Below are 27,255 nucleotides of genomic sequence, written 5' to 3'. Positions count from 1 at the left end.
GGAGAAAATTCAGATAAAAAGTCACTGTCCTGAAATGATAATCCTGCCTTTCTCTCTCCACAGATACTGCCTGACCTGCTGAATCCTCGAGAAGTTTCCATTTTTATTTCAGATTTCCAGCAGGTGCAATATTTTGCTTTTTGTTTTACAATCCTTGTGTTGATGTCATTCTTAATCACAAGGACATTTACACTGCTGAGTTTGGGACATGTTCAAGAACAAACTGCTCAACACACTAGCCTCTTTCATTTTTAAACTCATGGGGAAGTGGCAACAAAGGAATAGAAAAGCTAAAGACAACTGACACTGGGGGCTGAATTTTCAATTGCTCACGGAGGGGGGTGGGGGCACGTTCAGGTGGGGGTGGGCCCAGAAAATCACGCACTCAGAAGGCGTCACTGGTTCCCCTGCCACCTCTGTGACACAATGTGATTTTCAAAGGGAGTGGGGAGGCAGGAACCCGCACGCCTCCAATCAATTGCTTGTTGAGCTGGTTGTAGAGCTTGTTAAGAGGATGGGGAGCAACAAATAGGATTTTTCAAATGGAAAGCATGGAGAACATGGAGGGTCTGGGACACGTTTGAGCACGCCTGCTGGGAACACAGCGGGGAGCCATTAGAACTCTTGACTGCAGTGTGGAAAAGTTTTATAAAATGGGACATTTAAACTCAGTTGCTCATACAGTGGTGCAGAGCTGCCATCACTAGAGCTGAGAGGCTTGATCTTGTGAGGAGCGTGTGTTTAGACTCGAGAGGAAATTGATGATGCTGGAATCTGTGGCCACCTCTAGCCATGTCTACTTGGTCTTGCTCGCTCCTCTTCCAGATGGAGGGAAGAGCACAGCTATCCGTTCAGCAACAGCCTCGATCAGGCTCTCAAGGAAGGCATCAGGAAAACGTGGGTCTGCCTGTGGACAACCACCCAAACCACCGCTGGCCCTCCGCTCTTCCTGCTCATCCGTCTGCAAAGTAAACAGCAAACCCAGTCATGGCTGTCATTTCCCTTTTAAATTCTTCTTCCATGTCTAGCTCCTGCCCTTGGCATCACCATTAATTGGGCAGTGAACTCACCTCTGGACCAATTAGTGGCTGACACATGGAAAATTGCATCATGTCAATAACAATGATGCAGTGCAGGTTTAGGACCCGGAAATGTTCCCGGCGTGGCTTCTGGGCCCCAGAATAAAAATTCCGCCCTGGAAATCTGAAATAGAAACAGAAAATGCTGGAAATACTTAGCAGGTCAGGAAGCATCTGTGGAGTGAGAAACAGAGTTAACGTTTCAAGTCGATTAAGCTTTTCCAGTTCTGGCAAAAGGTCAAGATGTAGCAAGGTTTAACCAAGTACAGAGGCAGGAAAAGGGTGGAGGGGGAAAGAACAAAAAGGAAGCTATGTGAGAGGCTCAAAAGCAGGAGAGATTACATGACTTAAAGGGGTGATGGTGCAATGCAAAAGTAGATGATTATGGAATAAGTAAAGAAACTAACGATGAGTTTGGAGAAGGTTCAAATGAAAATAGCAGAATCATCATGAACAACTGCTATCTGAAAAATACGGGAGAAGAGGTTAAGATCTGAAATTGTTGAACTCAATATTGAATCTGGAAGGCTGTAAAGTGCCTAATTGAAAGGTGAGGTGTATTCCTTGAGCTCATGTTGGGCTTCAATGAAACAATGTAGGAGACCAAGGTCAAAGTGGGGCAGAGAATTAAATTGACAGGCAAAATCGTCACCCAATCTGCATTTGGTCTCCCCAGTGTAGAGAAGTCCACGTTGTGAGCAGTGAATCTTTACCTCGAAGGAGTGGTTGAGGCCCTGGATGGAGGGAAGGGAGGAAGTAAAAGGGCAGGTGTTGCATCTCCTGTGCCTGCAAGCTTCTGGTTGCCTGTCATTTAATTTTCCACCCCAACCCCATGCTAACCTCTTTGTCCTCAGCCTTCTACACTGTTCCAATGAAGCTCAACATATGTTGCAAGAACAGCATCTCATCTTTCGATTAGGCAGTTTACAGCCTTCCTGACTCAACAATGAGTTCAACAATTTTATTTTGGACAGCAGCTGTTGGTGATGATTCAGCTATTCTCATTTACACATCCTCTAGACCCATTTCTTGTTTCTTTACTTGTCCCATTGCCATGTCCTTCTGCCTTGCACCATCATTCTTTTTGTCATTTAATCTCTCCTGCCTTCCATCCCAACAGAGACCTTCCCTTCTGTACACTTGCCCCACCTCCCTGCATTCCCTGCCTCCCTATTTGCTTAAAGATTGTTACACCTTTGACTTTTTCCAGTTCTGACAGAAAGTCATTGAGCTGAAAGGTTAACTCTGTGTCTCTCTCCACAGATGCTGCTCGACCTGCTCAGTATTTCCAGCATTTTCTGTTTTTACTGCAAAAGACAATGCCAGTTCTCCAAAGGAAAACAGCATAATGAATGCAGAATATGTATTAACTTTTTTATTAAAGGCATATAAATTGTGTAAAAGTACAAATCTGGCGAACTCTTCACTGGCACACAATCATTTAATTCATCTAATCATACCTGCTGTAACACTAAGACCTGAAATGGTAGAGTCACTTGATTGCTAATTGAACATTAATGCGCTGGATCATGTATTAAGATCAACATTCAATTTTGAATGTTTCTGAATTAATAAAAATAAATCAAATTATATTACATATTGCATTTCCATCATATAGCATTTTATTTTAGCTTTATTAATGAAGTATTCAAATATGCTCAGGTTTATAGAAAAAAAAAATTAAAATACAATACCCAGAGTAGCAATTGCAGGATATTTGCTTTTTAATATTGTAATAGAAAGCATGAGTTGGAACCAGCTCTCAAACTTTTCAGTTACGAAATGGAATTTCTTTTTTAAAAAAAATATTCAATCCATTTTCTCAAACTCCTGAGAAAGAACATAAGAATTTGGAGCTGGAGTAAGCCATTCAGCCCATCGAGCCTGAAGAATCATAGAAGGATACAGCACGGAAGGAAGCCATTTGATCCATCATGCCTGTGCCAGCTTTTTGGTTGATTCCACTCACCTGCTCTTTCTCTATAGCCGGTAAACATTTTTCCCTTCAAGCGTTTAGCCAATTCTTTTTTGAATGTTAGTATCGAATGTGCTTCCAGCATTGTGTCCAGCAGCGCATTCCAGATCACAACTCATTGTGTAAAAAAAAGTTTCCTCATATCGCCTCTTTTGCCAATTACCTTAAATCAATGTCCTCTTTACCAGCCCTTCTGCCAGTGCAAAAAATTTCTCCTTATTTACTCTATCAAAGTCTTTCATGATTTTAAATACCCTTATCAGATCTCCTCTCAGCATTCTCTGCTCTAAAGAGAACAACCCCAGCTTCTCCAGTCTCTCCACATGACTGAAGTCCCCCATCCCTGGTAACATTCTAGTAAATCTCTTCTGCATCCTCTCCAAGGTCGCTATATCCATCCTAAAGTGTGCTGCCCAGAACTGAACAAAAGCGTGACTGGTGGACCATTAAACTATGGGAAAAGGATGCTCCACGAACGTCCTCATCGACAATGAAACCCAGCACGTGAGTGCAAAAGACAAGGCTGAAGTGTTCACAACCAGCTTCAATAAAAAATGCGGAGTGGATGAACCATCTCGGCCTCCTCTCAAGGTCCCATGACAGATGCCAGTCTTCAGCCAACTCTCTTCACTCCAGCTGATATCAAGAAACGGCTGAACACACCAGATACAGCTTAAGACTTGTGCTCCAGAACTAGCTGCACCTTGAGTCAAGCTGTTTCAGTAGAGCTACAACATTGGTATCTATCTGACAAAGTGCCAAATTGCCCAGGTGTCATTTCTGTGTCAAAATCCTGGAACTCACTACCTAACTGGACTGAGGGACCAGATGGACGGCAGCAGTTCAAGAAGGCAGCTCACCACCACCTTCTGAAGGGCATTTAGGGATGGGCAATAAATGCTGGCCTTGCTAGTGATGCCCACATCCCATGAACGAAATAAAAAAAGAATGTTAAAATATATTCCAGGTGAGGCTTACCAGTGTTTTATAAAGGTTTAGCATAACTTCCTTGCTTTTGTACTCTATTTCTCGATTAATAAAGCCAAGGATCCCATAGGTATCTTTAACCGCCTTCTCAACTTGTCCTGTCATCTTCAAAGATTGGTGAACATACACCCCCGGACAATCTCTTCCTGCACTCCCTTTAAAATTGTACCATTTAGTTCATATTGCCTCTCTTTATTCTTCCTACTTTACCCTGCAAATTCCTCCTCACTAACATCTGGGGGTTTGTGCCAAAATTGGGAGAGCTGTCCAACAGACTGACATAGTCATACTTACGGAATCATACCTTACAGACAATGTCCCAGACACCACCATCCCTGGGTATGGCCTGTCCCACCGGCAGGACAGACCCACCAGAGGTGACGGCACAGTGGTATACAGTCAGGAGAGAGTTCCCCAGGAGTCTTCAAAATTGACTCCGGATCCCATGAAGTCTCACGGCATCAGGTCAAACATGGGCAAGGAAACCTCCTGCTGATTACCACCTACCGTACCTGATGAATCAACACTTCTCCATGTTGAACACTAATTGGAACAATCACTGAGGGTAACAAGGGCACAGAATGTACTCTGGGTGGGGGACTTCAATGTCCATCACCAAGAGTGGCTCGACAGCACCACTACTGACCGAGCTGGCCAAGTCCTAAAGGACATAGCTGCTAAACTGGGTCTGTGGCAGGTGGTGAGGGAACTAACAAGAGGGTAAAACCTACTTGACCTCGTCCTCACCAATCTACCTGTCACAGATGCATCTGTCCATGACAGTATTGGTAGGAGTGACCACTGCATAGTCCTTGTGGAGACAAAGGCCTGTCTTCACAATGAGACCAAAAGCATGACTCTGAGCATCCAGCTGCTTTCCATTTCAACGCACCCCCTGCTCTCATGCCCACATTTCTATCCTTGGTCTGCTGTAGTGTTCCAGTGAACATCAACGGAAGCTCGAGGAGCAGCACCTGATCTTTCGATTAGGCACTCTACAGCCTCGCAGACTCAACACTGAGTTCAGCAATTTCAGAGCATGACTGGCTTTTTAAAATATTTTTCTATTTTCTTTTATTTTGTTTTTTTAATGATGTGCCTGTTTTTCATGGACAGAGCTGCTCATTACTCTGCCATTATCACTCTCTCTGGACTAATGCTTTGTCTTTCACCGCAAGCATTAACACACGCTTTGCCTTTGTCCCATGACAGTTTTGTTATTTAATCTCTCCTGCCCTCTGCCCTATCACACACCTTCCCTTTTGTTCTCTTCCTCATCAACCCCTCCCATCCCCTTCACTTGCTTAAAACCTAATTGTTTTCTAACCTGCGCCAGTTCTGATGAAATCTCACAGACCTGAAACATTAACTCTGCTTCTCTCTCCACAGATGCTGCCTGACCTGCTGAGTAGTTCCAGCACTCTGTTCTTACTCCAGAATTTATATCCTTTCTTCTCTCAATGACCTAGGGTACATCCTATTTGGACCTATCTTTGGGAACAAGCCTTAACAAAAGAATAAACCCAGGTAAAAGGCATTCTGCAACATAAGGATCCTAACAAATAGGAGCAGGAGTGGCCATTTGGTCCCTCGATATATTTAGTAGCTGCAAGTAATTGAAAAAAGGGGCGAAGTTCTTCTCCACCAATAACATTGCTACAACTGTTACTGAATCCTTTATCTAACAGAAAAATGAGGGTCATAATACACTTTGTTGATTGTGTTCAGGGAAATTCAGGCACATTTGATCAGTAAGTACCAGCATGGCATAAATTACAATGTCAGGCTGGGATATTTGGAATCAATAGCTTAGAATCAGGTATATGGGATATTCCACAAGGCAGCAAACAGAATTAACCACATGGGGTTAGACTTTGAAATTTGTTAAGAAACTGAGGTATATCAAAATGGTGCAAACCATCTTCGCCCAATGACCTTCATAACTAATTTCAATAATACAAACATTGGCTAGAAAAATAAAAATAAAACTTTACACGGATAAAATTTTGGAGCTAAAAAGAACTAGTTCATAGGTGAAGTGCCTTGCAATATTCCACCTCACTGATAATCAATGGATTTCATGCTTATTTGTTGATTAAATCAGTATATCGCCTGCTAAAATGTTTCAAAAAATTATCTTAGTTTGTTTATAGTCGACTGAATTGCCACTTTGTTGTGGGTGCAATAACACTGATCAGCAGTTTCCTCAAGAGGTTGTTCCTAGCAGTGCAGGAACCCTCCCATCATGTTAAGTGGGGAAATTTAATTGAATATACTTAAAAGTACTGTGTTTATACATTCCATCAAACATTGTATCACCACACTGAACATCAAAGGGGTCGAATATTCTTCATCTTCTTCTGGGATCTCGAGGAGGATGTCTGAAGGACTTTAAATTTTGAAGAACTAAAATGCTATTATAGACAATCTGATACCTTACAACTGTATTAACAGTTAAGAAGTATCTTAGTTTTTTTAACAATGGTTTTATATCGATTTGGGGAAAACATATTGGGGTATTGTTGATTCATTGGGGGGAATGCTAAGCCCCTAGAAATTTGGGTTTGACTCGGATGGAATGTAAATAATGCTAGAAATCTCAAAGCTGAACCCAACCCACATCCAATCCGTTCACTTCCAGTTTTAATGGAGGCGGGACTGGGGCAGACAACCACTCCCAGGAGGCTGCTCATTCATTCAAATTATTCAATGAAGCTGCACGCCTTAGATTTTTTACCTCTGTTTTAGGTTTAACCCTGGCCAGCCTGGTTTCCCAGATCTTGGGAAACCCGGCAGCTAAAGGGAGGCGAGGGCTGCTGTGTGGAACAGATACTTTCCAACACTGATTGCGGGCCAGGAGGAGGAGGAATGTTTTCCACCCACCCCCAAACTAACCTGCTCCCTACTCCACAGGACAGGACCAGCAACCCCCATCCCCACCCCCACCCCACCCCCACCACCATGATTACCTCAATCTGGCTGGCTGCTGCATCTCCAGAACAGACTGCTTTTGAAATGATCCCAGTTACCAGTCTCTGCATACCCCAACGTCAGACCAAAAAATACAGCACTGAAACAGGCCCTTCGGCCCACCGAGTCTGTGCCGACCATCAACCACCCATTTATACTAATCCTACATTAATCCCATATTCCTACCACATTCCCACCTGTCCCGATATTCCCCGACCACCTACCTATACTAGGGGCAATTTATAATGGCCAATTTACCTACCAACCTGCAAGTCTTCGGCTGTGGGAGGAAACCGGAGCAACCGGTGAAAATCCACGCAGACACAGGGAGAACTTGCAAACTCCACACAGGCAGTACCCAGAATTGAACCCGGGTCGCTGGAGCTGTGAGGCTGCGGTGCTAACCACTGTGCCGCCCATAAGTCTTTTTTGTCTTTTCCTTTGTGACAGACCTCTGCAGAGAGAATTTCTGTACTTTTTTCCAGTGTGTGTGTGTGTAATTGGGGAATTTAAAAAAGGGAACTTTCATATTTCAATCTGTGTGTTAATGCTTTGCTTCGTTACTGGTTAAGTCTTGTTTCATAATAACCTGATAATTTTTTTGTTTATTAAAGAAACCTGGTTAGTGTGTTTTATTCTGCAATTTTAAAAAAGAGTATATGATTGGCTGTACTGGTAACCGGGTAAACATTTAAATATACGTTGTGACCTGTGGAGAAGTGGAACGACAGCAAAACATAGATGAAACATTAAAGCATAATTTTAGATATATGGAACCTCAAAATAAACTAGAAGCACTGAAAGAATGTCAAAATTATGCTTGTCCAGATGCTTCCAGTAAATTAGTGATTTAGACAGTCCTTGATTTAGATGCCCCTACTATTTCATGAGTGTGCAGTTAATTAACTTTGACATTGTCTCGGGTACTGTTTTTCTTCATTAATCTTCTGACTGTAGTGCACTCAGATATTCAGTATAAGTAGCATCAACATAGGAAGTGTAAATATACTGGTAAACCTTAAACAGAGAGCAAACCCATTCAAAACAGTCAATATTTTACTCGTACATGCAATTCTCAACCACATTTTCTGAGCAAACAAATGTCATAACAGCATTAATCTGGGGATATCATTGCTTCATTGAACCATAGGGCTGGATTTTGTTTTGAAGACACCAGTCCTGCCACTGAGACCGGAAGCAGACGTGCCTTACATCGAGCCAGGAGCAGCCGGCCGCAGGCAATCAAGCAGCAGCCAGCCAATTAACGGCAATGAGGAACAGCGGCCGACCAATTATGTGGACTGTGGCAAGGGTGGAGACAGAGACACCAGCATCAGCTGATGCTGGTGATTGCACAATGTTCAGTACCATTCGCGACTCCTCAGATACTGAAGCAGTCCGTGTAGAAATGCAGTAAGACCTGGACAATATCCAGGCTTGGGTTGATAAGTGGCAAGTAACATTCGCGCCACACAAGTGCCAGGCAATGACTATCTCAAACAAGACAGAATCTAACAATCTCCCCTTGACATTCAACGGCATTACCATCGCTGAATCACCCACTATCAACATCCTGGGGGGGTTACCATTCACCAGAAACTGAACTGGAGTAGCCATATAAATACCGTGGCTACAAGAGCAGGTCAGAAGCTAAGAATCCTGTGGTGAGTAACTCACCTCCTGACTCCCCAAAGCCTGTCCACCATCTACAAGGCACAAGTCAGGAGTGTGATCCATGTCCTTGGGGTGACCCCACGGCTGCTGACCTCCTCCACAATGGAATACTCGCCACTTGGATGGGTGCAACTCCAAAAGCACTCAAGAAGCTCGACACCATACAGGACAAAGCAGCCCACTTGATTGGCACCCCATCCATGAACATTCACTCCCTCCAGTGCCGACGCATAGTGGCAGCAGTGTGTACTATCTACAAGGTGCACTACAGCAACGCACCAATGCTCCTTAGACAGCACCTTCCAAACCTGTGACCTCTACCACCCAGAAGGACAAGGGCAGTAAATGCATGAGAACACCACCACCTGCAAGTTCCCCTCCAAGCCACACATCATCCTGTCTTGGAACTATATCACTGTTCCTTCACTGTCGCTGGGACAAAATCTTGGAACTCCCTTCCTCACAGTACTGTTGGTGTACCTACCCCACATGGACTGCAGCGGTTCAAGAAGGCAGTTCACCACCACCTTCTCAAGGGCAATTAGGGATGGGCAATAAGTGCTGGCTGGCCAGCGACGCCCACATCCCATGAACGAATAAAAAGAAATGCCACAGTAGGTACTGCCGTCATTTTTAAAGGGCTGCCGGAGCTGCATTCAACGTTGCTGTCTGCACTGATTGGAAATTCCAGAGTGCTGAAAGGCTGCAGAGTGATGGCAAACAGTAGACACTAGGTGGCCCCACGCTTTCATGATGCCGCCCTCCAGGTGCTCTTAAAGCTGTCAGGGCAAGGCAGGAGATTGTCCTCCCTGGAAATGGGAGGAAGAGAGTAAGAAGCCTGACCAAGCAAGGCTGGCTGCAGATTGCGGAGGAGGTCAGCAGCCATGGGATCACCCCAAGGACATGGATCCAGTGCCTCAAGCAGCTCAACAACCTCATCCGGGCAGCAAAAGTGTGTCCTCATAAAACCTTCAGCTCTTGGGCCTTGCATCTGGCAAAGGAGGAAGGTGCGTTGGATGGAGAACGAGTGCCCACCCAGATGTGGGCAAAGGGTCAGGGGATGCAAACTGCCTGAGGCATGGCGAAATGGCCCTGAAAGGAGGCTGCTTCTCATTGGAGACCCTCACAAGGTCTCTGGAAAGGGGCTGGATGCAGGAGGCATCTGTGTGCCCCCATTCAGAACCAATGGACATACACCAGCTTATGTCTTAGGGTTGTTCTCACTGGGAGACCAACAGCTTCCATCCTTGTGGCCACAGAAGATTGCACACAATCACAGAGAGCAGGTCAAGACAGGTGGTGGGCTATCAATTCTCCATGTCCTGAGCCCATTGGAGGAGGAGGCCATGGAGCTGGCTGGACCACAGGATGGAAGAAGTGTTGCGGACTACGAGACAGGGGCATCTTCCCAAGACAGTGAGTAAGGTCATCAGAGGCACAAGGCTGCATCTGCAGCAATAGAACCATGCTGCACATCAAGTGCCGACAGGGATCTCCACTGTCGAGGTGTGTGCCATGTTGGAAGAAGAAACCCTTGACCCTTCAATGTCTCTGTTCTCTCATGCAGGTCACACAAAACTAGTTGAAGAACCTCCAAGACTGCGGGAGAGCCTGCAATCTCTGAAGGGGAGGAAGAAGCCTCACAGCGCCTAGTGTCACCTCATACCCCTGCACCCTCCAGCAACACAGATACTCTCACGTCGGTGGGTATATGCTCACAGATTCAGGCGCACAACCTGGTCAGCACAGCACGCGTGCGCCCGAGCAGCTGACAGAGGCTGTGACAGCCCAGGCCACTGACAGTCAGAGGACTATGGGAGGCCAGGCCCATGCCAAAACCGGGCTCATGATGTGTCTCTGGTGTTGTCAGCATCACGGGAAATGCTGCAGGAAGAGGTCAGGGAACATCTAGCAGAGATGCCCAAAGCTATGCACGCCCAAGTGTAGATGATGGAAGAGCCCATCTAGGCCTTTAGTGCGGCACGGTCTCTGACTGGGGCACGAGTGGCACCCTCTATCAAGAGATTGGTAGTGCTCTGGGGGGAAATCCCAGCCTTGTCCTTTTCGTTCCCCGCCACCCCCCCCCCGAGCGATCTTCCAGTGTTTTGCACATTACGCGTACCGCGCCAGGAACCCAATCCCTTTAAAGATGGGGATCCCGCCTCCAAAAGTAGCAGGCCAATCACAGGACCAGCAGCTCAGCAGTATCAGCAGCACCACCGGGAGCGGTGACCACTGCCGGTATTTTAAAGACTTTGGGCCTAGGCCCAGCGCTGGATCCCCGGACCTCAGGTAAGTGAGGCAGGGTCACTGGGGCCAGGCTGAAAGGCCCCGCAAGGGGAGTTGGGGGGGCTAGGTGGTAGTCGTAAAGCCCGGGGGTGGGGCATTCTTGGAGGTGTATTGTTTCCTGGTCAGGACCCTCCATGTGCCATCACCACCCCCTCCCCAAGCCCACAAGGAGGGCGCCTCATTTTACAAGGTGCCCTCCCCACTTGGCGGAGGCACCACCTTCGCTAGTTAGCTCCCAGCGATGGCAAGAAGAGGCCCTTAAGTGGCCGTTAATAGGCTGCATAAAAGACAACATACTAATGCCAGTACGGATCAAAGGAAACACGAATGTATGAGGGCATCGCGTACCTCCATGGCACTTATCTCACGCATCTCTCCTGTTGTCCCTGGGATCCTTCAGCAGGTAATGTTTGGCCAGCTTCCTTCACTGCATCCTCATTGTCCGAGGAGGTATCACATTCTTCACCTTCTTCATTGTTCAATGCCTCCATGCTTTATAGTGTCAGGTTGTGCAGTGCACTGCAGACCATCACGATACGTGAAACCCTTGCTGGGGCATACTGAAAGGGTCTACTGGACCAATCTAGGCACCTGAACCTCATCTTCAGCACACCAATGGCCTGTTCTTTGGTTGCTTGCGTTGTCCTGTGGCAAGTGTTGTACCTCTTCTCTGCATCTGTGCGAGGGTTCCTCAAAGGTGTCAATAGCCATGTCCTCAGCGGGTAGCCCTGGTCTCCAAGGACCCATCCCTGAAAGCAGGCGGGAGGCCGGACAAGTTCTGGTACCTGGGACTGCCTCAAAATGTAGGCATTGTGACAACTTCCCAGGAAGTGTGAACGGAGTTGCAGAATCCAAAGAAAATTACAGCACAGGAACAAGCCCTTCGGCCCTCCAAGCCTGCGCCGATCCAGATCCTAAATCTAAACCTGTCACCTATTTTCTAAGGGGCTGTATTTCTTTGCTTCATGCCCATTCATGTATCTATCTAGATACATCTTAAAAGACGTTACCGTGCCCGCGTCTACCACCTCCGCTGGCAATGCGTTCCAGGCACCCACCACCCTCTGCATAAAGAACTTTCCACGCATATCCCCCCTAAATTTTTCCCCTCTCACTTTGAACTCGTGACCCCTAGTAATTGAATGCCCCACTCTGGGAAAAAGCTTCTTGCTATCCAACCTGTCTATACCTCTCATGATTTTATACACCTCAATCAGGTCCCCCCTCAACCTCCGACTTTCTAATGAAAATAATCCTAATCTACTCAACCTCACTTCATAGCTAGCACCCTCCATACCAGGCAACATCCTGGTGAACCTCCTCTGCACCCTCTCCAAAGCATCTACATCCAAAGCATCCATTTATGGTGGTTGCAGACCAGTTGGACCTTGAGGGAGTGGAAGACCTTCCTGTTGATGAAGGTCACTGGCTGGTGTTCAGGAGCTTTGATGATACCCTGCACCTGGGGACATCCAGTGATTGCCCCGAACCTGATGGACCTCTCAGCTTGAGAGTTGGGATCTGTGCGAAAGTGCACATAGTCGCCGGCCCTCCTGAAAATGACATTGGTGACCACCTCAATACATCGATGGGCCACTGACCATGAGATCCCACACATGTCCTCAGTGGATCTCTGGAATGATCCAGAGGTGTAGAAGTTCAGTGACCTTCACCGCCACTGGCACAGGATTTCCACCAGCTCCCCAGGACACAGCTCACCCTGCATCGTAGCGCATAGGTCAGTGATGGCCTCCCTGGAGAGGCGGAGTCTTCGTGAGCACTGCCTCTTGGACATCTGCAGGTAGTTGATCCTTGACCAGTAGACCCTCTCTGGAGGGTACCTTCGTTCTGCATGGGCCACCTGTCGTTCCCCTCTGCACCCTTCTCCACTGTCTAGAGGCCGCTGCTGACTCTCCTGTGGCCTCACAGGTTGTTGCGGTGCCGCTGCAGGTGCCTGCACCTCCTTCCCACTCTACTGCACCTTCACCTCAACAGGTGCCCCGAAGCCTGGATGATTGAGGTCCATGACAGGTGGCCTCTCCCTAAGTACAAGTCCTTCCCTGCCAGCAGCCACCCTCCTTCCCCCCCATTTGTCACCTCTGCGAGATGGCACTAGCCCTTTGTCCCTCTTGGAATGGCACCCCCCACAGTTCTGGGATCTTTTCCCCCACTCCTCAGATGGTGCCTGATGTCCTCCCTTCTCCACCCTTCTTGGCCAATAATGCTGCTTCTCCCAATGGCCTCCCTTTGCAGCCAGCAATGAGATCCTGCCTCCAGGTCGCCTCTGTCAACCAGGCGAGGCTCTGAAGTCCCGTGAATCGTGTGCACTGTCAAACCCACAAATAAAATTGCTGCCTCTTAAGTACCTGAATTGCCTGCCCGCAGCGTCGATGTCTGAGCTCTGTCCTCCATGTTTGCCACCGTGGGCAAAATCAGGATGGACCGTCACAATGTCGGACTTCCTGTTCGATGTCTCCCATCCCAATTCGATGCCTTCCCCACGTCCATTCCTGTCCCCAAGGTCCACACAAGATTCAGCCCATAGAGCAAAGGAGGCCAATCTGCCCATCATGTCTGTGCCAGCTCTTTGAATGAGCTATCCAATTGGTCCCACTCCACTGCTCTTTCCTCATAGCCCTACAATTTTTTTCACCTTCAAGTATTTGATCCAATTCTCTTTGAAAGGTTAATATTGAATCTGCTTCCACTGCCTTTCAGGTAGTGAATTCCAGTGCTTTGGAACATTTTGGTTCACAATCAGTAATGATATGATGACTGCACACACTCTTTAGTTATACTACGAAATTTGCTACTAAATTGTTGCATACATATCAGATATATACTTCACTTTAAAGTAAAGCATTATAATGAAGTTAAGGATTCATTGTTTATAAAGACTACAAAATCATACTGAATTTTCACAAAGGTTTGTTCAGCTAGAATTCCCACAGCTGCTCTGAATATCCCATTCAATTCTTTTTTGTTTCAGTTCCAGATCATTTGGGATTTCCTTCACGATGACCGTTTTAATTTTGTCACATTTTCTTTGATAAATTGGTTATCACAAACAAAAATGTTTTTCCCTGAACATTACCAATTATGTAATCATATTAAGATTCCAGATGAGCAATACTCATCAAATTGTTGTTTTTTTGGTTGAATTCCATCCAGTGAATGAAATTTTTGACAACTAAGTTTATTCTCCCTTCTGAAACTAAACACATTGGGTGAAACTCTCTCTTTGTTTTTCAACTATTTTCTCCTATACGTTCCATTTTATTCATGCCATTTTATACATTAAATTATGATGTGAGGGCAAAAAGATAACCCTGTTCCTGGGCCTCTGCCAACTATGTCTGAAACCGATGTGCACAATGTCAAGATTGACACGCCCTTTCATTTTCTCTCACTCCCTGTGGAGAAACGGCTAATATTTGCTTGGTTCTTCTACAAAGTAAATTGTCTTGTGGTCTGGAATTTAAAAAGACTACTATTAGAGGCACAGACCTGCTTTTTACCATTCCATGGTACAGTACATATAAGGTGCAATTTTTTGCAAAAGATCTGGTATACAGGTTCAACGGTCAAGGAGCAGAACCAACCCTGCAAATTAACCAGCTCATTAGCAAGCATTCGAGGAAATTATTGTTGTGCCAAATGACTTGGCATTAGGTAACAAAAAAGCTCAGGATTTACCCATGTGAACATCTACACCATTTGTGAAACTATTTTCATTCATTTTGACGTTATCCTCTAACAACATAAAGTCGACTCACTGATTGGAGATGAGCAATATTCACAGTTCATGAATAAAAATACAATGCATTATTTAATAGAGATGTATTGAGATGTAATTAATCGGATTAAAATTTGGTCCTGTTCTGATGATAAAAAACCATGCTTGAAGATGAGTAGTCATTTATGCTGTTTTTGACAAATCTAGTCCAGGACATAATATGAACATTTTGTACTATGGTCGGCAGTTAGCTGCCAAGGAACCAATCAGCATAAAGCTTCAAACTGAGTATTCAAGACACTTTCGTGACAGAATTCAGACCTGAGTACTGTGCTTGAGCAAGCCCAAAAGCACAGATATATTTCAGTCTGACAGTGAGAAGCTTATGTTCTGGTTTGTATATAAGAATCCATTAAATTAGAAACTCTCAATTTCTGAGTAAAATTGAGGTGGGGAAAGAGGTGATCAAAGGATAGAAAACTGCATAACCAAAGCTTGAGATAAGAAAGAGGAGATAGGCAAATATATAAACCTTAACTGGCAGACGTATTTCTTCCTTTGCGACAAAACTCTGAAAAGTTACACTACAAGATTATAGAGGATGTATTATAAGTGTGTGTGTTTGTTCAAGCTGTAGTCCCAAAGGACCATCGGCATCTCTCCCCATTAGAGAGAGAAAGTTGGTAATGTATAACTTGAGGGTCATTGCTCCGCATGCATGGGGGCAAAGCGAGGAGGCAGGCCTCCATGAGCTATCACAGCCGGTCCCGAGACTGAACCGCAATGTTGCTGTCTTTCTGCATCAGACTCTCGCTGTCTAGCCAACTGAGTTGTGTATTTATATCTTCATATCACTGTGACCTTTTTTTCAGATTGGATTGAAGGAGGAAAATAGAAACATCCTGCAGGTTCAAAGCTAATTTGTAATTCATCATGATACAAAAGGATATAACAGAATATATTAGGTAAAGAATTACATTGTAATAAACTACTTAATTTTATCTATAAGTAGGGACATTTGCACCTTTAAAATGCCTCAGCTATAGTTTGCTGAAACCTTTGAGATTGCATTCAAAAGACTTGCACCAAAATGAAAAGATGATTTGCTCTATAGTAACTCATAAAACATTAAGAGGCTCCAGATTGCCTCCATTTTGAAACAAGACGAAGAAAAGTGGCACTTATATTAACTGTTGCAAAATAAAGCTCAATCTCTCAAAGTCATCAAAGCTGAACAACAATTAAAATACAAATACAGAAATCACCTTAAATATTATGTCATATATTTCTTACTAATTTAAGTGAACATATTAAATAAATATGCATTTGGAAACAGGAACATATAATCATGCAAACTAAGTACAAAACTATACTTCAGGTGAAACCTTTCTGTAAAGATTGAGGTTATTTTAAGTCATAATCCAATTTAATGTTTTCAGGAAAGATCAGTGAACTTTTTCTTTTCTTCCCCAAGATAATTATATGAATGGTTTTTGATTTTAAGTGTTTTAAATGTTCATTTCCAGTCATAAGTAACAGCTGTAAATTTGAAGAAGCACTTGGGCTTGGTTAATTTTACAAATGTTGCATCATTCTAAAAGCGAGTCGGACATTAATACTTAGAGGCACCTGAAAATATCTCCTTTATGAAGATGAATTATAACCTCAGGTGTTCTAACCATGTCATGAAATATACATACCTGAATGCCTGTAAAAGCAAATAACTTTCCAATTTTCATAAAACAAAACTAACTAAATTTCAAACCAATAAACTTAGTTTCATGTTTTATATAAAATTAAGTACCTCCATGTTTTCTACATTTATATTTTATTTTCTTAAATTTATTTTAATTTTTAATAGAAAAAGTTTGATTTAAAATATGTTCAACATAAGTTTTAAGTTAATTGTATAAACTACCATGTAATTTGACCAATAAATAGTAATACTGACCCCCACTTGAGCCTGACAGCGGGGTTCAGAAGCAAGCAGGAAAATCCTGCCCAATGTCTTGAGTCCACACACTCGGATTGTAATAATAGATAGAATAGAAACAGTTGCCCATTCAGACAATGCAAATCAGAAATGTAATTGGGGCAGTGTGTTGCTACAGTGAATTAGAGGTTCCAAAATCCTGTGTCAAATAGTTTTATGGTGCTAATTTAAGTCTATGATTTCCCCATGGTGTCGTTCCAATCTAGGTCTTGCCATTATGAGAGAGACATTGAAAGGAAGCAGTCTGACGGCAGGGGGTATTAAGGAGGCAGCTTAAAAAAAAAATTAAAAGGCAAATCAGTCTGGGTCACTTACAGACCAGAAATGGCACAAGTTCGGGATGAGGTTTCCTGCCCATCTTCCCAAGCAATGGTGCTTAATGGGAGGGAGTTTGAAGACAAGGAAATTGCATTTTAAATGGTAGGAAAAATATTTAAAATTCAAAACTTTCAAATGACAATAAGGAGGAGCAGAGAAATCTTTCCCAACATACATGTAAAAAATCTTCTCTTGAAGTATATATTATTAGTTTTAATGAATGCGTTGACAGTTATATGCTGGCATAGAGGACAGAAAATTAAGACTGGAATTTTACAATGGGCTGGAGGCCCCGCCCACTGGCCAAATAGTTGGGGGCGAGCTCACCTCCTCCAGTCCTGGAGGCCACGCTATGATTTGACGTGGCCCAGGCCCTTAATTGGCCTCGGACGGGACTGCTGCCCCTCTGAGGCAGGAAGGCCCGCCTTCAAGAGCTGCCAGCCAATCAGTGGGCCTGCAGCTCTCCGTGCCAGAAGCAACCACTGCTGGGGTTGCACCCAGTCAAAAGAGCAAGAGGGACGCCAGCCCCAGAATGAAGGTAAGTGTGTGCGGCCTCACTGGGGACAATCGTCCGGGCCCCGGTGAGGCAAGGGGTGTCGGTTAGGAGGGGTGAAATGTAGTGCAGTGGGGGAAGCTTGTAACAGGGGGTGGGGGGTCTTTCATGGGGCAGAGGGTGCCAATCAGGAGGGATCCCCCCCACCCCACCCCAACCTGCAAGGAGGCTGCCAGGTTTTACTGGGTGGTTTCCTGGGGGTCCTGAGCAGCCCACTCACTGCTGGTAATATACCAGGGGCGAGGGGAGGAAGCCCTTAGGCAGCAGTTAATTGGCCACTTAGAGCTTTAATTGGCCGCTTCTTGCCACCACTCATAAAATTGCAGCAGGGGTGGGAAGGTGATGGGAACAGCACCCCCACCTCCCACACAATTTTACGCCTTCCCCGCCTCCAGCCCGCTCCTGCGGGGGGTGTAAAACTTTGACCTAAAGGTCTGTGCTTTAACAACCCTCCTCTATTCAGCATTAAAGCTACTAGAAGATGCATGATTACTATTACAAGGGCATAGTTTGGCAGACATAACCCATATTACGTGATAGCATTTAGATGCCAAAACTCTCCAAAGATTGGAAACAACAGACACCAGGGAGTAAGATCATGTAATGTATTCCCATGACTCAGAAAACATTTAGAAACTATTTGAATTTCCATTTTATCATTTATGATGCCATTCAGTCACTTAGCTTACAATCTCTAATTCACCACCAGTTAGCCATGAAATTTGATATGCTTACGATCTGAAAAATCACATTGCTTAAAATCACAAGTTGCTTCATATTGCAAGATTCATAAGGGGTAATTTTGAACTTACCATCAGAGCAGAAAGCCAGTATTGAGAGTCAGGCACCTGCTATAGAAACTTCCCAGTACCCCTTTCCAATGAAATGAACATCGGGCAACTCCTATATCGACCACATGACCCGCAACACCAGTTTTACGCACCAGTAGTGAAATGAAAATGACCCCCCCAAAAATACCACTTAAATCTTGTCAAAATTGGTGTAAAATTGAAATAAAACTTTGCAATGCAAATCCATCTCCGCCTAATCAAGCAAACATACCACTGAACATTGTAAACTTTCCTTCATTTTTCATTAATGGATTGCTTACTAGAATAGGTTTAATAGTTTTTGCAAAAAATTAACAGCTCGGTTTTTCTCCACAAGAAAAGCTACAATTCCCCATGCCTATATCCTAATGACAGTAAGATGCAGTCTTACCTATTTCCTTTTATCACTGTTCTACCGTTTGTGAACTTTAAACAACCTTACCAATCCCCAGAGAAGTTCCAAAAGTCTCAAATTTAATTAAAGCAATATAGCAAAGCAATTAAATAATTTCAAAGATTTACAGTCTTACTTTTTCAATGACTCTTTTCCACCTTGATCTTGAAATGCTATTTGTACAAACGACCTCTTCATTCCTGAAAGACAATTTATTTTATTAAAAGAATTATTTATAGTAGTTTTAGAAAGAAGTTATAAATGTTGATATTCAAAACACTAAGTAATCAATTAACAAAATAAATCATCACCATATTAAGGACAAGATTCTGTATTATTATGATCAAATCACCAAGGGCTGAATTTTCAGGGCTCTCCAAAGATGGGAACAGAGGCGAGGATGCCCCAAAAATACTGGCACCAAGCAGCGTGTCTGTTTCAAGACGCCAATTTTGGCGCCAGCAATCATGAGCAGTGTGGGGAGAGGGTGGGACAGGAATCCTGCTCTCCCTCCATTTCAGGCCAATTAATCTTGTTAAAAAAGCTCATTTAGAGCTTGTTGAAGGGGGAGGGTGGATATTTAAAGGGTCGCATGAGTTTGAGAAGCTGTCAGTTTCAGAACAGGTGAGGGGAGGTGGGTACAGAGTGGGAAGCCAGCCTTGGCTGCTCCAGGGCATCACCCTGGCTCCATAAGAGCATCTGCAGCACTTGGTAAATGGCTGCCCTTGGGGCTGCACAGGTGGCAGGGAGAGTGGGCATTCATGGGGGAGGGCAGAAGAGCGGGGGAAAGGCTGCCAAGGTCAATCGGGAAGCCACCTACCCAGGAGGAAGGCTCGAGTTGGCAAAGGGGGTGTGACTGTCAGATTTTGGGCCCAGGGCAGAACCCCAAGCATCAGGAAGATACAGGAGAGGAAAGAAGGACAGGAAGGCAATGGAGGCCAAACCTTCAACAAACAATCAACTGGTGAAGATGGAGATGACTGAGAACCAGTGCTGGAGGCAACTGAGACTCTACAGACAAATGGTCACAGATATCTGTGCCCTCATCGCCAAAGACCTCGACCTCTGGTTGCCATGCCCTGCCTGTAGCCATCAAAGTCACTGTGGCCTCGAACTCCTACACTTCTGGCACCTTAAAAGGATCAGCTGCGGACCACAGTGGCATCTGAAAAACAGCTACACACCTCTGCATCTCGCTGGTCACTGATGCCCTCTTTGTCAGAGCACATTCATTTAAATGACAGACATGGCCTTGCAGGGACATAGACATCGGGTTTTGCCTCCATCGTTGGATTCTCCCAAGTGCACGGCATCATCAATTGCACCCATGTGGCCATCAAGGCACCCAGTGACCAGCCAGTGAGTTTCATCAACCGGAAGGGCTTCCATTCCCTCAACGTCCAACTGGTTTGCAACCACAACAAGAGCTTCCTCCGTGTGTGCGCTCGCTTTCCTGGCAGTTGCCAGAACACCTTCATCCTCTGCCAGTCCAGGCTGCCTCTGATCTTCACTCCATCCCACAAATTGGATGGATGGATCCTAAAGGACAAGGGAAATCCCTTGAAGTGATGGCTATTGACCCCTCTACAGGAGGCCCAGACAGAAGCACAAAGGCGATACAACCAATGCCACCTGCTCAGCAGGACAATCGTTGAGCAGGCCATTGGTCTTCAAAGATGCAATTGCAGTACCTGGACCAGTCAGGTGGTGCCCTCCACTACCCTTCTGTAAGGGTCTCAGTCACTGTGATGGTCTGCTGCGCTTTCCATAACATGGCCCTCCAGAGAGGTGTGGAAGTTGAGGATGATGAGGCCCTGGAATGAGACAGCTAATCAGGGGAGAAACAGGAGCAGGAGGAAAGAGAGGAGGAGGAATTGGAGGTGGAGGGAAATAACGCTGAACTGTTGCATGACGAGGTTGCCATCCTCCTGCCACCCTTTGGGAAGACTACCTCACTCCTCTCCCTCATGGCCTCCAGCATCCAGCCTCCGGGTGCCAGGCCTTTGGCTCTCCTGTGACATCTCGCTTCCCTCTGGTGCAGTGGAAGGCTTTGGCACAAACCGCAAATGTCTTCCTCAGGACAACCAGCTGCCTCAGTGATGGCCGTGAAGTGTCTAAATCAGTCCCACACTTCAACTGACCTGCCTCCATTCCTGCTCCTACTAACTCTAAGTGGACAGGGAACCTATCTCCATATCAATTAAGGGCTCACCCTATGAAAATGTGAACTTTAATCAGTTTCCCACCAGAGGCGCTTTTCTGACCCAGAAACAGACACAGCTTCCGTGGTGAAAATTCAGCCCCAAATATCAGCAACACATTTGATAGAAAACATCTGCAAATAATGTATAGTACTACAATATGAAGTTTTATCTTTAAAATTTTGAAACTTAATAGATTTTAAACAAAAATGAGAGAAAACTTGTAAAATAGATCCTTTTCCCTCCATTAGAACAGTACAGAGTGGTATATGTGTCAGGTGTGTTTACATTCAAGAAAGGATGAAAAGGATAAACAGAAGCAATCAGTTTCTGGTAGTTACTGGGTCTAGATTGAAGCAAAATTAAATGTAAGAGATTTTGAACAAAAAGCCAGAGAAAACACAGAGAATGGTGAAGCTGTGGAGAAAGATTGGATAGGCTGATGAAGGAAAAAAGGAATGAAGGGATAGGGGAACAGAGTGAAGCTGATTAGCACTGTTCACAAGCATGACAGTAAATGCTGACACAGACTAGTTAGGCCATTCAGTTGTTTCTGCGTCATAACTTCTATGTATTACTATATATAGTTCACATCTGCATAATAATATGGAGTTTTTTTTTAAAGCATATATAGATAAGATAGCAAGTTAAGATCAAGGGCAGCATGTGCACATACCAATGCTAAAACATAAGTCTAGAGGAACTATTGTCCTTCCATGCTATATCATCCTCTTTCAGATCACAGGATAAATAATTTATCTATTACAATACTACTCTTGCTACCACTGATCAACAATTTTAATAATGTCAACACAATAGTGTGGCTAATTGTAGAAAAAAACCATTCAGCGAATCATAATGCTGCTTGAAACAAAAACAAAGTAGCTAAATTTGCTTAGAAATGAAATGCATCTGTAAGGTGACACAAGATGGAGTATAACAAGGCATCAAAACTCTGAAGAAAGGAGAAAAGCTGTACCAAGACACAACAAAATTTATATTATCTCTGCAGTTTACAAAGATACCAAAGAAAAGATTTAATTGTGAACAATATTGTTCTTGAAGAAAAACCAATACAGTCCAAAGAGCTGAACATTGAAAAGGTTAAACGTTTAGAAGACTATTTTCACAAAGGTTTCAAAATCTCTGCTTACTTTACTGCCATTATTGAAAATGTTTGAGAAAGCCGTATCCATTCTTTTCTCTATTTAGGAAAGACGATGAGAAGCTATTGTCATGGAGGAATTTAGAAGAATGTTTTAGGGTGGAAAGATTTTTAGTTCAAAGATAATGATCTTGATTTATGTGAGGAACAAAGCATCAAAAGGTTTAGATTAAAGTGGCCATCATAGATAAGAACATAAGAATTAGGGGCAGGAGTAGGCCATTCAGCCCTTCAAGCCTGTTCTACCATTCAATACGATCAAGGCTGATCTTCTACCTCAACTCTACCTTCTCATCCTAGCCCCATATCCTTAAATTCCCTTAGTATTCAAAAATATATTCAATGACTGAGCATCCATAGGCCTCCTAAAGAAGCCATTGCTGGGTTTCCTTGTTACGACAGTCAATAGCAATCTCCTCTAGTATAAGTGCTTTAACTTGTTTAGAAGAAGCCAACAATAAGTGGTCTTCAGGAGGATATAAGGAATGATGTCCCTGGCATGCTCAGCATGGAATAATGCATTGTCAAATTTTCTGGTCTTATACTGGTATTTGTAAGAAGAATAAGCCAGATCCTCATCAACTGCTGCTACATGGATCTAGGTGATACAACTGGTTAGTCTGGGAGCAGTGCTTCTGCAAAACCCACTCCTCATGCTATAGCAGCAGAACTCTCAGTCACTTTGATCTGCTTGCTTGTTTTACCATGGGGGCTTTCCAAGGTTCTGGCAATATTTTATTATTGAATAAAGCAAAATATTAATTTGTATACATGATGTAATCAAAGCTAATATGGGACGTTTTTCCAAGTTCAAATATTCTTCAAAAACGAAACCTATTGTGAAGGCATCAGAAACTATATGCACCAGCTAGATACCCAAAAGAACTGCATGTAGCAGACTGCCACAAGAATATTAAGTGCTTAATATGAATTCTACTTACAAAATATGCTGACTCTAGCTAAATTCTTTGGATCTCCATATGATTCTATCATTAATAATCAATGAGCTCCAGCATTATTCAATAAATTCAGAATAAATGGCAGCAAGATAGCTGTTGGAAGATAACATGCACACATTAAAATGATCTCATGACACCTCTGTGCACCTCACAAAATGAATCTGAACATAATTACCACCATAAACATCAAATGGAAAATTTACTGAGTACACACGCCGATTGTTGAAATTAAAATGTAGAGATGTAATTATTCTGTAACTCAATAAAGGGCTGCAAAATATTTGTAGTTTTTGCACACTGCATCATCTTATAATTCACTGTGTATTGCAATTCTAAAGTAATGAGAAATGGATGTACGTCACAGGAGTAGCATACCTTCAACAGCTTGTTCCAGAGGTGATATCCTGATACTGACTAAAACCACAACCAACTGATCGAAAGATATTGCAGGTCAATGTTCATATTGAGTAAAGTTGGTGAATTATTTATCTTGGTATTTATTTTTGAGCAATATGGCATTGCTCATAACAATGTTGGCAAAAGATGCGTATAATCGCCCCAATATTATCTGTATTGCTGCAATTTCCCAAGGCAATGGAAAAAGGGGAATGAACCATGATGTCGGGTCTCCTCCTCCTATACATTGCCCTGGGATTTCCACAGCTTACCCCAAAGAGGTTGGGGGAGCAGAGTGTCTGCACTTACAACAAGTCCACATGCCTCATTTTCCTGAAGATCTACCAGAAAAGTGCCAAGACATGTGAACAATCAAAACAGCTATTGCTGGCCTTCGTCCCTAACTTGCTCCCTCCACCTTCACATCCGTATGCCCGAGATGGATCAGCAGCAAAGTGAAGGTAGATCAACAATTAAGTACCTTTTCATTTCCCCAAAGCAAGCCATCAGATTCTCGGGCTAGGTGCCATCTAACTGCTGCTTCAGACAGCACCCAGAAAGCCCCACAGTCGACAGTCACTTCCACTGCCGCAGGCCTTCAAGGCTGATTTTCATTCCCAATCTGAGCATAAGTCCTTGCCATGAGGTGAGCAGTGCCACGGGCACCTTTTGGTGAATCAAATGACCTGAACCCACAAAACCAGGCAGGTGGTCAGAATATCTGCAGCATATCTTGGTGGAAACTGTGCCTGACTGGTGCCCAAGTGCAGAGTAGGGAAACAGGAGAGGAACAGGAAGGTGTATAATGTGTTTTTCTTGAGTCAGTGAACCAGCACACAGAATTGCCATCATACAAACAACAACACCAAAAAATACATTACAGAAAAAAATAGCCTCATTATGTAAACTTTTGCTTCTGCAAACCTTAAAATGGCTAAATCAAACATGATAAATTAATTGCCAATTCATTTTTAGCCACCAATTATAAAAATGCTTGCCTAATATTTTATCCTGGTCACCTATTATGTTTCCACTGAGTGCAGCCCAGTGACGGAATTTGATTTGGTGAACCACCTTCACCACCCACAAATAGAACAGTATCAGTAGAAGAAGGGTTACATCAGTCGTTAGGTGCTCAATTTGCAAGTGTGGATGACAGCTGCAGTCATAGCACCCGCTAATAACCTGGAACACAGCAAAAACTGTTTCAACCATCAGAATGGAGGTAAATATGTACTTCATGCATGGTTGATATGCCAAGAATTACCCCATCGTGATTTATAACTGATCAAGGAAGGCATCAAAATTATTTTGAAGCTGTGTCATTTGGATCCCAAATTTGACAGACCCAGTAATCCTGCTCTGATATCAGCAAGTCCATTCCATCAGAATTACTGCAACATCAGCCACTTTTTCAAAAGTGTAAAATATCCCTCCCCGCTCTTTTTTCATAGTTACGAGTGCTAGGGGCTTATTTTCACCTTGGACAGACGTTGAGCAAGTGGCAGGCAGTAAAGTTGCATCTCCTTTTCTGTGTTCTTGATGAAAGGCCTAAGCCCCATTTGCTGACATGCTACAAGCACTGAACCAGCACTCTCAGGCAGCTCGATGGTTGGAGAAGCAGGGGATACAGAGAGGTGAGGAAGAGCATCCTTTAAGGACCGATGTTTAGTCCGCCCAATGGCTAGCAGCAATAGAGGACCATGCATTGCACATGCTCTGCCCACGGGTACCTCAAAATTGCATTGATGTTCTACAGCTGGCATAGGACCATCATTTGCCTGCTACTAATAGTCTCTCAGCAGAAGTAGGCAGACGCATGGGATGCCCATATGAAGGACCCAACAAAAATCCAACATAAATGGTAGCAGAGAGATTGGGAGCAGGAACAGGGTGGTAAATTTAGCCCTGAGATTTTCGAAGCACCATTCCCACATGAAAACAGAGATGAAATTTGCCTCTACTTAGTTTAAATATGCACTTTATTGAACGGTCTTGGAGTGATAAGCCCATTGCTAAGTTTGCACCTATACACTATTGTTACGACCAGGTGAGAAAGAGGTCTAGGGTTCCGTTTCAGCCTTCACCTGGACTTACTGTAGCAGGGTTTAATTTTTAAACAGACTATTTTTAGCTCCCACCTGAGTGAATCCTTGTTCACCGCTTTCCAATTATAAGGCAAAGAAACCAGCACAACAGGTTTCTCAGGTTTAAAGAAGAAAAGTGAAATTTATTAAACTTAAACTCTAATTCGGTTAACGCCTACAGACACACAATGTGCCCACGCTAGCATGCATATGCAATACACACATGCAGATAAGGACAGAAAGAGCAGAAGAAAAATAAAGTGGAAAAGTTTGAGGCAATATCTGAAGAGTTGTTATTATGGTTCTTCGAGCTCACTGTAAAGTCCTTGATTGTAGGTAGATCTTGCTTTTCGTTGGGGTCCAGTATTCTTCCTAAACCTTGTTCACTGTAGGAGACTTTTCTCTCTTGGGGTTTGTGTGTCTTCAGTGGGTTTTGGAGTTACGTGAGAAAGAGATGGGAGCAGACAGACAGACAGGAGGTCTTCTTCAGTCCAGGAGCATTCTGTTTTCTGCTGACTCAGTTCAAAACTGTACAATTCAGAAAAAAACCCAGACTGCCAAGCAGGTTAGTCATATGACTAACTGGTTTGACCATGTCTGTTTGTGGATTATATTGGAGAAGGGGATAGCTCCTTTGTTCCATGCACTGTCTGTTAATATGCAAAGATGTCTTTCCAGCCAGGGGCCTGGCAACCCCTTGTCACAGGCCTTCTCTTCTTCCCAGCAACGATTTGAAATTTAATGTCCATGTGGTGAAATTAGTGTGTCTCATGCTTGGCAGGTGGGGGCCTACATGACACTATTTATAGAATATAATGGCCACAAAATAAAACTGATTGGAATCTTTAAGCACACTTATTTCTGGTATAGATGAAAGTGAATAATTATTCATCATTAGAGGAAAAAGAGATTGCATTTTATGAAAATGTTATTGATAGAGGCAAATTGAAGCTCATGGTGATCGGATTATTTAACGATTCTGTATGCTTTTAACCATGTCAGTGGTGCGCCACATTATGTAGGTATGTCTGCAATGAATGGTTTAAATAATTCTTACAGATTGTTCACCACCTAATGGGAGACTGAGACAAGTACAAAAGTTAGGCTCAAGGATCAATTCCCAGTCTCTGTTGGGTGGTAACTGAGGCACCATTATGGATCTCAGTGTCCCTGAACTAGGGAGGCAAAATTCTAATCCTGATTAAGTGACCCTTATTGGAAAGTGAGGACGTTAATGTTGGGCGAGGCAGATTGCAGAAATTAAAATCTGGTCAGAAAGTTTGCACAACTCTTACAGAATTTGCCTGATTTTCCTTCCATTCATTTCCGGTACCTACCCACACAATCCAGGCAATTCTAACAGCCCAGCAATAAAGATAAAAATCCACCCCAAGAATCTAGGTTCAAACTCAAAAAACAGTCTTCAGGAGAAAAGAAGGCAATAGAAACTGACAAAGGCAAGCAACTTCAGCAGCACAACTAATACTTCCAGCTACCACATGAATACGAAAGTGTTTCCAACTTACAATATCCCACCATTTATAATCAATAGCTGCTAAACACTGTAACTTAAGCACCCTGGTAATCAGATATCTGCTTTTCAACAAACTGTTGGTTTAATGTACGTCCATAATGTGAGATTTGCCATA

At 43.8% G+C, this 27,255-nt stretch overlaps 1 protein-coding gene across 12 annotated transcripts in view; it reads right to left on the bottom strand.

Moving 5' to 3' along the window:
• LOC137352421 (protein unc-13 homolog C-like) overlaps positions 1–27,255 on the bottom strand; it is a 612,014-nt gene that overhangs the window by 434,463 nt on the left and 150,296 nt on the right. For all 12 annotated transcript variants that reach the window (XM_068017812.1, XM_068017814.1, XM_068017821.1 and 9 more), the window contains one exon: positions 18,935–18,998. In XM_068017812.1, the coding sequence (XP_067873913.1) occupies positions 18,935–18,998 (64 nt within the window). The remainder of the gene's footprint in view (positions 1–18,934; positions 18,999–27,255) is intronic.

The sequence above is a fragment of the Heterodontus francisci genome, chromosome 38 (assembly GCF_036365525.1).
Source record: "Heterodontus francisci isolate sHetFra1 chromosome 38, sHetFra1.hap1, whole genome shotgun sequence".
Classification (NCBI taxonomy): Eukaryota; Metazoa; Chordata; class Chondrichthyes; order Heterodontiformes; family Heterodontidae; genus Heterodontus; species Heterodontus francisci.
The sequence above is the reverse complement of the archived record's forward strand: the minus strand, read 5'-3'. Positions and strand labels throughout refer to the sequence as shown.